The sequence below is a fragment of the Auxenochlorella protothecoides genome, assembly GCF_000733215.1.
Source record: "Auxenochlorella protothecoides strain 0710 unplaced genomic scaffold scaffold37, whole genome shotgun sequence".
NCBI lineage: Eukaryota > Viridiplantae > Chlorophyta > Trebouxiophyceae > Chlorellales > Chlorellaceae > Auxenochlorella > Auxenochlorella protothecoides.
Genome location: NW_011934458.1, coordinates 196,383 through 205,376, shown reverse-complemented (window position 1 = coordinate 205,376; position 8,994 = coordinate 196,383). Strand labels below are relative to the sequence as shown.

General features: G+C 63.6%; 4 protein-coding genes across 4 annotated transcripts in view; 2 read left to right on the top strand and 2 right to left on the bottom strand.

The window, feature by feature from the left end:
- The window catches only part of F751_3536 (hypothetical protein), a gene marked incomplete at both ends in the record, with an annotated part of 4,284 nt that extends 2,175 nt beyond the window's left edge, over nt 1–2,109 (bottom strand). Inside the window, 6 exons of the mRNA XM_011403449.1 lie at nt 1–386; nt 592–684; nt 886–1,060; nt 1,339–1,580; nt 1,721–1,837; nt 1,987–2,109. The exon at nt 1–386 is cut by the window's left edge and continues 1,291 nt beyond it. Coding sequence (XP_011401751.1) covers nt 1–386; nt 592–684; nt 886–1,060; nt 1,339–1,580; nt 1,721–1,837; nt 1,987–2,109 — 1,136 coding nt within the window. The remainder of the gene's footprint in view (nt 387–591; nt 685–885; nt 1,061–1,338; nt 1,581–1,720; nt 1,838–1,986) is intronic.
- Nucleotides 2,110–2,957: 848 nt separating this feature from the next.
- On the top strand, nt 2,958–4,292 carry F751_3535 (Tetratricopeptide repeat protein 1; the record flags this gene model as incomplete). The annotated part of the gene is made up of 4 exons (XM_011403448.1): nt 2,958–3,138; nt 3,524–3,762; nt 3,935–4,037; nt 4,177–4,292. 4 exons carry the CDS (start codon nt 2,958–2,960, stop codon nt 4,290–4,292), a joined length of 639 nt encoding a protein of 212 aa, XP_011401750.1.
- Nucleotides 4,293–4,756: 464 nt separating this feature from the next.
- F751_3534 (hypothetical protein) lies at nt 4,757–5,091 on the top strand (the record flags this gene model as incomplete). Its single annotated transcript, XM_011403447.1, has 2 exons — nt 4,757–4,885; nt 4,993–5,091. 2 exons carry the CDS (start codon nt 4,757–4,759, stop codon nt 5,089–5,091), a joined length of 228 nt encoding a protein of 75 aa, XP_011401749.1.
- A 1,058-nt stretch (nt 5,092–6,149) lies between these two features.
- On the bottom strand, nt 6,150–8,882 carry F751_3533 (Vacuolar-sorting receptor 1; the record flags this gene model as incomplete). Its single annotated transcript, XM_011403446.1, has 6 exons — nt 6,150–6,241; nt 6,364–6,454; nt 6,682–6,809; nt 7,057–7,558; nt 7,789–8,151; nt 8,418–8,882. The coding sequence occupies 6 exons, from the start codon at nt 8,880–8,882 to the stop codon at nt 6,150–6,152; spliced, it is 1,641 nt and encodes a 546-aa protein (XP_011401748.1).
- Nucleotides 8,883–8,994: the final 112 nt, after the last annotated feature.

Genomic DNA, 8,994 nt, shown 5'->3' with positions numbered 1-8,994 from the left:
GGCCCGCGGCCACGGCCGGGGGGCCCGCCGCGATGGCCGCCGCCGGGCCGCGCGTCGGAGCTGGCACGGCGGGAGACGGGGTGCAGGCCCTGGGGCCCGCCGCCCATCCCCCGGGAGCCCGCGGGGGACATGGGCGGCCCGCCATAGCCGCCGCCGTACATGGGCATGCCCTGGGCGTGGAAGGCCAGCATGGGGTCCGCCCCGGGGCGGATGGGCACATAGCCGTACTGGGGGATAGGCATGTAGGCCGCGCCGCCGGGCGGGGCGTAGGGCATGGAGCCGCCCGCCGGGTAGAGCGCCATGCCGCCCGGGATGTGGGCGGCCATCATGCCGGGGGGGACCATGCCCTGCCCCGGGTACATGTGGTAGGGGCTCATCGCCACCATCTGCGTTGAGAAGAAAGGGAGAAGCAATAGGAGGTTCAGATCTTTCGGTGGACACAGGGTCCACAAACTCAGTCTGATGAAGTTGGGGCCATGTGGGGCAGGCGAAGGGTTCCGAGGCCAGATCTCGGTTTTCCATCAGGAAGGGCAACCTGCGCCACCTCCCGCAGCCCCGCTGCATGCAGGCAAGCATGTGCCTGTGACTCACCCCAGGACCAGGGTAGCCTTGCGGATACACGGGCTGGTAGTGGGATGGGGACACATGCGGAGTGCCATCCGGCTTCGGGCCGAGCTCGGGGAACTGCGAGACAGGAGGGGGCCATGGGGCAGTGTCGAGCCGGCATGCCAGGGTGTGAGCAGCAGTGCAGCTTGCCATGTCCACAGTGCAGTCCCTTCCCCGACGGTGCATGCAGGAGGAAGGCGCGACACACGAGTCGCCCGGCGCGCACACGAATCCCACAGCAGCCGGCCTGCACGGCGCCCGCTCCCCTCCCATGCCAACCTCGGTGGAGTAGGTGGGCCGGAGGTACAGGCTGTTGGGATCTTCGGGCGCATAGGAGCCCTGGTCGAAGCGTGGGGAGAACCTCCCGCGCCGGAAGTCTGGGTCCGCCATGTCCTCCTGCTTGTTGCGCAGCTGGGCCTTGCGCCCGTACGCCCCCACCCCAGGCTGCCCCTGGCTGGGGGGCGGGGGTGGCGGCTGGTGGGGGGGCGCCAGGGCCAGGGGCGATGGCGCGGTGCCCCTGGGGCTCAGGTATCCATCCAAGGACCCGCCGCGCAGCGGCACAAACGCGCCGCCGCCATGACCGTGCCCGCTGAAGCCCCGGGGCGAGGACTGGGCGCCGGGGTGGCCGCCGCCGCCGCCCAGCTGCGTCGGCGGGGGGGGTGCTGCACGCCGCCGCCGCTGACGCCGCCACCCTGGCTGTCTGCGAAGATGCGGGCGCGCGCCTGGGCATACACCGCCTCCCTGTCCTCGTTGGAGTTGAACTGAAGGTAGTTGGCGCCTGGGTGGGAGCCGCTGCTGCCCTCCACGGAGTGCCGTCCGGTCTGGCGCTCGGGCCGGCGCCTGACCAGAACGCGCGGCGTGGCGCCGGGAGCACCCCCGCCGGGGCCGCTAGGCATCTGGGGGAGGGGCCCCACCGAGGTGGCGGCGTACAGCGGGCTCTCGGCCAGGGCGACAGGGACGTCCATCAACTTGATCTGAAAGGAAGGAGGTGTGGGGGGTTGGGCCCAGCTTCAGGAGCCTGCTGAGGCAGCTGGTCCGCGGCCTGGGCCGGTAGCGGAGCGAGGGAGGGTATGCATGCACGGCCCGGCCTGCAGGGCATGGGCCACCCTCTCACCGAGGGACTGCCGGTGTGGAAGGAGCGGGATGCGAGGATGCGTCCCTGGTCGGGGCCTTGGCTGATGATCGTGGTTTCCAGGCCCCAGTGCTGAGCCACACGGTGTGCCAGCAGCCTCTGGTGGGGGGGCGGGCAGGGGACATGAGCATGATAGATTCAAGCGGGGGAGCCGTCATGGTGCCCCAGGCATGGGTGGCGGCTGTCGGAGCGCAGACCGTCCTCCTCCCGAGCCCTGATCCCTGCCCCATGCCCAGCGATGCACGCACCTCATACGACGACATGTCCCCCGTGAACACAAACTGCGGTTCGCGGCTGTTGGACACGAACCAAGAGACATCGGCTTCGAGTTGTAGCACTGCGGGGTGGCGCGGGGTGTGGAAGGTGGTCATGGGGTCTGGAGGACACTGCCTCCCAGAATGACGGCCCCCCTCCATGCTGCCCGCAGTACTACGAGCAGACGCGATCCGTTTCGGGAGAGGCAGCGCGGCGGTTGGAGTAACCCCTGCGTGCCCAAACGCACCCACAGCACGGTTCTTTGGGTGGCAGAGGGCGTCCCGCAGCGCATGGTCGACGGATTGCACCGCCTTCTCAAGAGATTGTTCCGCGGGGGGAGGGGCAGGAAGGGGCGCCTCCGCTCTGCGGGAAACGGATCATGCGCAGGGAGGAAAGAAATGTAAGACGGCGACGGATGGTGGGGACGGGGCATCGGACCTCGCATTCATGGACATGTATGAAGCTACCCCTTCGCGGCAGGGCCACTCACCCCGAAGCATCGTCCGGCGTCACACTGCCGGATTGAGAGGGAGGTGTAGCCCCCTCCGTACCCAGAATAGATAGATCTTGCAGTCTAGCGTCCACATCTTCCCAACTTTCGGCCCCCTGGGCCATGGCCGAGTTGAGCAGGGACCACCAGGGGGAGACAGGGTCGCGGGATAGTACGAAAGGTTACTGGCTCGGAGAGCCTCCGGTACACCAGCGGAAATGGATGGATTCAAGGCGGCGAGAGTGGGTAGACAAGGTAAAGGGGGGCCACCGATGTCCGGGACCCCCTCGATGTCTGCAGGGGAGGAGGGGGGAGTGGCGATCTCCTGAATCAAGCAGCGCGCATGTGTGGAATCAGGTCCGGCGGAAGGGAATCCTGGGTGGGCTTCGACATGAATGCTCGCTCTAAATTTTGCGTCTCAACACCTATAGGTATCTATCTTAGACTCAAGGTTGCACTCGGTGCTCGGTGGGCATGGCGGTGGTCTTCGAGGACGTGACTGATCAGCCAGAGGCGACGCCCACGTCTACAGAGTCTGAGCCCCCAAAGACAGACTCCATCACATACTCGGATGCGCCGATTGTGATCCCTGATCCTTCAGGAGATGTCCCTGAGGAGTGCGAGGCGAACGCCGCCTCCAGCTCCGAGCAGGTTGGTGGGGAGTGCCTGGATCGTGCTCAGGGCAGTCTCTGCCTTTCGGGGGGCGCTCGCACGACGCAGCAGCTGATTTTGACTCACGGCGTCGATCCACAGGATCCCATAGAGCAGGCAGAAGCCCTGAAGGCAGAGGGAAACACTTACTTCAAGACTGGAGATGACGAGAAGGCCTACGTGCGTGCGGTGCAGGGTGCCTGGTGTTGTTGTGGGGTGTTGTTGTTGTGGGGTGTGGCATTTCAGGAGCGACCCAGCCTGCTGATCACTCAGCTCTGTCTGCCAGTGTGTCAGCGGAACGTCCTTCCTTTTAAAAGTCATGTCCATTCTTCAACACCCCCCCTCCCCCTCTGCTGCCTGCCTGCTCGCTGAACATTGTATTGCCCCAGCGCTGCAGGAGCTGTACACGGCAGCCTTGGAGGTGGCGCCTGCGGAGGCGACGCAACGAGCCGTGTACCACTGCAACCGCGCGGCATGCTCCCTCCGACTGGCGCGGCACGCCGAGGTCGTCACGGACTGCAGCCACGCGCTGGAGCTAGACCCAACCTACGGCAAGGCGCTGATGCGCAGGGCCGCTGCTTATGAAGCCCTGGACGACCTGGAACATGCCCTGCTGGATTTTGACAAGGTGGGCTGCATGCCAGCGGTTACAAGTGTGGGCCAGGATGGCCAGGGTACCCCAGCACATGCCTCGGGCATGCCCCTGGCAAGCCGGAGCCCGGCATGGTCCGGACCCCCCTCGAGGCCTCAAGTACGGCCCCCTGCATGACCATTGGTGCCCACTCCATGCAAGCGCGTAGGCAGTAGAGCTAGATGCAGGGAACAGCGCCGCTGGTGCTGCGGCGGCGCGCCTCCGACCTGTCGTGGAGGAGAGGAGGGAGAAGCTCAAAGACGAGATGCTGGGTGAGCCTACTTCGTCGCTTGGGGTGCTTGGACCAGATGTCTCTAAAAGACGTCGACCTGGCCTGACTTGCTGATTCAGTCTCGAAGCCATGGACTGATCATTGCCACCTTTCACGTTGGCCCTGCATGACCTGCGCAGGCAAGCTCAAGGAGCTGGGAAATACAGTACTCGGCAAGTTCGGGATGAGTCTCGACAACTTCAAGGCAGAGAAGGACCCAGCCACCGGCTCTTACAGCATCAAATTTGGACAGTGATGCTCCACAGTCTGAACCATTAACTGATGTCTCGAGAGCATGTATGTTATGCCCGTTCCATCAGGATGGGGAGTATCGCCTATGATGGCATGGGGAGGTGGGTTGCAAAGTAGCGCAGGACCTGATTCTCGCGCGCAAAAGAAGGTCTTGGATCTCGACTTTCCTACGTTCCCCAGAGTCCCTGCACGCCTTTGCAACGAGGGAAGACTCGTTGTATCTGTTTCCGCAATTGCATGTAAGCGCAACGTCCCGGTGCCGAGCCTCTTTTTGCTTTGAGCTCCGTAGCAGTAGCGGAGCAGAGACTACGAAACGCCTTGCGACTCAGCTCAGCTTCTGGAGCTCCTGCAGGCACTGCCGAACACCGAGAATATAGTTGCCAGCACACCAAATATGACCAGGGTATGACACGTCCGAAAGCTCCCAAGACCAAGACCACACCCGGACAGAGCCCTCCCACCAGTCCCATGCCCGGCAGTAGGAAGAGAGGGGCCGATGCCGGTAGCCCTGCAAAAGACAAGGCAGCTGCAGAGGTCGTAGACCTGGAGAAGCGGCGCCTCGCTGTGGCCGAGGAGCTACGGCATGTAGAGCAACAGGTGCTTGTTTGCAGCATACATTTTCCGCTGGTGGTTAGCATCACTTTTGAGATTTGCTTCATGAAACCCCAAAGCTCATGCCTCTGCCTCCTTCTGACCAAGCGCAGATCTACGACCTGGAGACCAAGTACTTGGAGACCTCCAGCCCGTTTGGCAATGCTGTCAGGGGTACGTGGGGCGTGGATTCCGGCCAGAACAGCAGTTGAGTGGTGCAGATGGTGGCGGATTGTGCCGCACTGCGCACACCGACATCGTCGCCACTTGCCGCGATTGCAGGGTATGAAGGATTTCTGGGCGGATCATCTGTTGCAAACCGTAAGATGGTGTTGAAGCCGGAGGAGCGCCTGTTCAGCTGGTCGAGCGTGTCAGGACAGACTCTTGTCAAGCAGTAGCGACCGGAGCCAGCCCGCTGGGCATCGGCACATGATTTGCGTCTGCACTCAGTTGTTCAATGTCAGCCCAGGGCTCTAACGATTGTTGTGGACCTTACCCACTATCATTGCCACTGATCTGGAGTCGTCTCCTTTGCGCTTCAGTGCAATTTTCCAGGACCAAGCTGAAGCCTTTTGTCCCACGCCTCCATGGTACAAGTAACACAAACAACAGCATCAGACACGGCAGGCACACACAACAAGGTCTGGACATTGCAAGCTTGCTTGATGGACACCCTGCATAGGTGAGTGATGTTGTTGCACACAACTGAGGGAGCGGGCTCAATGCTGCAGCTCTGGATGACAGTGCCCACCCTCACAATGGTCCTCCAGTCGGGTTCAGACGTACGCTCTCCCTGCAAAGGAAAGGGTTGACGGCATTGGGACCTGGTTCCTCAACGAGCATGCAAGAATATGGCATCAGCTGGCCGCAAAGCCTACCCACTGGGCCCCGGGCCTTGATCCGCCATCCCATCCTTCTCACACCCAAGCGTCAGGCTCCCTTGCCTGGTGTCAGGAGCCTGGTATCCGCCTGAATAGTCGTCTTCCTCGTCATCCACGGCATGCTGCACAGGGGGCGGGCCCTTGCCGTTGCGACGCGGGCTCAGCAGCTTCCTGCCGGCTTCTGGGTCAGCTCGGTCCTCCAGCGGCATGTAATCCCGCCTGTCGATGCAGTCAGAGTGAGGATCAGGTGGAACCAGGCAGTGTTGATAACTTTCAGCCCTCAAAGAGTACAGTCAAGCAGTCCTCCAAGCAGGGGAGCGGCTTGGACTATTGATGCACTCTGCCCTTGCTGTACGCTGCATCCTGAGCCCCACCCCAACACCTGTTCCTCACATGATCGCGCGGATCTCATCCTGCATGGCGTGCTGTGTTCTCCAGCGATACACAGTGATGCCCGCCACAGAAGTCGACACAACCGCAGCTGCCATGGGTGGGGGGAGGGCAGGTGATTCAACAATTCCATTTCCGTGAGGCAGGAGGAATTTGAATCTATCGGCAATGTCAGGATGTGGTCCCCCAAACACAAATTCCACCCAATGCCACCTGCAGTGAGCACCAGGATCAGCCACACCGGCAACCCTGTCGCGCCAGGGATGGGGATGCAGACGCCAGGCACCCCGGGACTGCCTCCCAGCTGCAGTGTGTGGGGGAAAGGGTGGGAAGGTTGGGGGGGGCGATGCCGCAGTACAGGCAGTCCCGCCGCCTGGAACTCGACCATTCATCAGCTTATATCAACAAGGTAGTGCCAGGTTGGTGAGCAGCACAGCTCTGACGCTGCCTTCACCCCCAGACCACGGCCTGTCAACATGCCTTCCCCCCACTCGCCTCCCTTACACAGACCTGTAGACCCACCCCTCTCACCAGCTTGTAGCCCTTGTTACACTCGCAGCGGAAGCTCCCAGGCGTGTTGATGCAGACCTGCTCGCAGTTGTGCAGCTCTGTCGCGCACTCGTCTATGTCGGTGCAGTGGTACCCGTCCCCAATCCAGCCTGGGCAAGTGTGTTTTGGGGACGGAGATGTTGTGAGACTCTTGCAAGTGTCATTGGGTGGGATCGCATGCCTCCAGATCGAGGGATGCACCGACTCCCACGTGCCTAGAGCAAGGGAAAGTAGTCATCCCCCTCATCCAGTGCCCTCCATCACAGCTCACACACACCTGCTCCCGGTTCTTTCCAGCCCACCCTCGTTCCACCCCCATCCACCCCCCCCAAAAAAAGAGGAAAAGGGGTGCGGCACCTTCCGGGCAGTGGCAGACGTAGCCCCGGAAGGTGTCGACGCAGGCGCTGAAGCCATTCTCCTTCCAGCAGGTGTCCACGCCCTGCGTGCACTCATCCACGTTGACCCCCGGGTTCAGGCACGCGGGCGGCTCGGTGCCCTCGGCGAACCCAGCGCACAGCGCGCGCAGCACGCCGGCGTTGTTCAGCCGCCCGCGGTACTGGTTGGTGTTCACCACCAGCGTGGGCAGCATGATGACACGGCCCATGGGACCGCGCTCGTTCTGCGCGCGCACCTGCGCGTCCAGCAGCGGGTGCGCCTCGCCCGAGTCCAGCGACCCCACACATCCGCCCACGGCGTTGGTGTCCACGCCCAGGTCGCGCAGCTGCTGCTCGGAGCAGGCGGTGGTGAACTGGCCGGCCTCGGGGCGGCAGTGCGCCGCGAAGCGCGCGGCGTACTCCCACCACTGCCACGCCTTCTTCGTCTCATTCAGCACCTTGTGCACGCAGAGGTGCCGCAGGTCCTGCTCCACGATCTGTGGGTGGGTGGGTGGGTGGGTGTTCTTTTTGGGGGGGGGGGGGGGTATTGGTGATTGAATTCTAGGACCAGTGCTGCCAGAATGGAAGAGCGCACATTCCCACCCCCTGTTGAGGGGCGGGGACAGACTGCAGGGCGCCCCAGCCCAGGCAGCGCGCAGCACGGCGGTCAACCTCATCCAAGAAACAAGGAACAGACAATGAAGGCTCCACTCACGGCACGCCCGGTGAGCTCCCCCGCCGCGCCCGTGGACGAGGCGGTGGTGGAGCAGTACTTGCCGCCGCGGATGCAGTTGCGGTGGCACAGCTCCTCCGAGGTCCAGACGCTGCAGGACCCCAGCATGACGTGGGGGGTAAAGGCGGTGAAGCCCTCCTGCTCCAGGCTCACCGCGCTGTCCTTGAACTGGGCCAGGAAGGAGGAGGTGGCGGAGCAGGCCTGCCCGCAGGCGGTGTTGGTGCTGAACCACAGCTCCCACTCCACGCGGTTGTCGGGGTGCACAATCGACTCCTTCCAGTCAAACTCCACGATCACCGCGCCCTGGTCGGCGGCCAGGGCGCTCTGGATCCGGTCACCGGCGTCCTGGCGAGGGGATGGGAGGATTTGAGGGGTGGGGAGGGAATGATGTCGTTCAGGGCACACAGGTGCTGAAGAGGTGTCTGGCCCCTGGTATGCAACGGCATTGGGCCCTCCCTGTGCATGATTGATAAGAGCACGCAGGGGCACGGCAAGGCTGGACCACAAGTGGCGAGCTCCCTGGAATGCCGCCTCTTCTGCATTAGGACCACAGGACTCGCATGCACTCCCTCATCTTGCACATCCCCCATCCACCGGCCCGGCCCGCCCACCTTCTGCACCAGGGCCACCGGGATGGCGATCTTTGGCACCAGGGCTGCAATGTCCGGGCGGTCCTCCGGGATGGCCATGGTCAGCAGGTGCTCCTGGATGTTGTCGGCCACGATGACGGCCTTGGCGCCAGCCAGCTGGGCATGGTAGGCCTTCTCCACGAAGAAGCAGTCGCCGCGGATGGCCAGTAGGATCTCCACGCCCTCAGGCAGGGACCCCGTGAAGTTGGAGCAGCCCTTGGGGTTGGCGGCCAGGTGCCCGATCCGACCTTGGAGGGTGCCACCGTAGAGGGGGACCCCGAAGTCGCCAATGGCGGAGTCGTAGCTTCCGGCGTAGCTGGCCGGCTCCTTGATGCGCAGGGCGTTCGTCTCGACACGGAAACTGGCAGCCAGGGCGCCGCGGGGGGCCAGGAGGGCGGTGACGAGGAAGGCCAGGGCCAGCGCGGAGGGCAGGTGCAGGGATGGCATGGTCCGAGACGGGGAGTGGCGAGGCGCCCTTTGAACCGTGTGGCCGGGGGAGGGGGAGGCAGGCCGTCGCGTCTAGAGCAGCTCTACGTCAAGCTGCGGATACCCTGGAGCC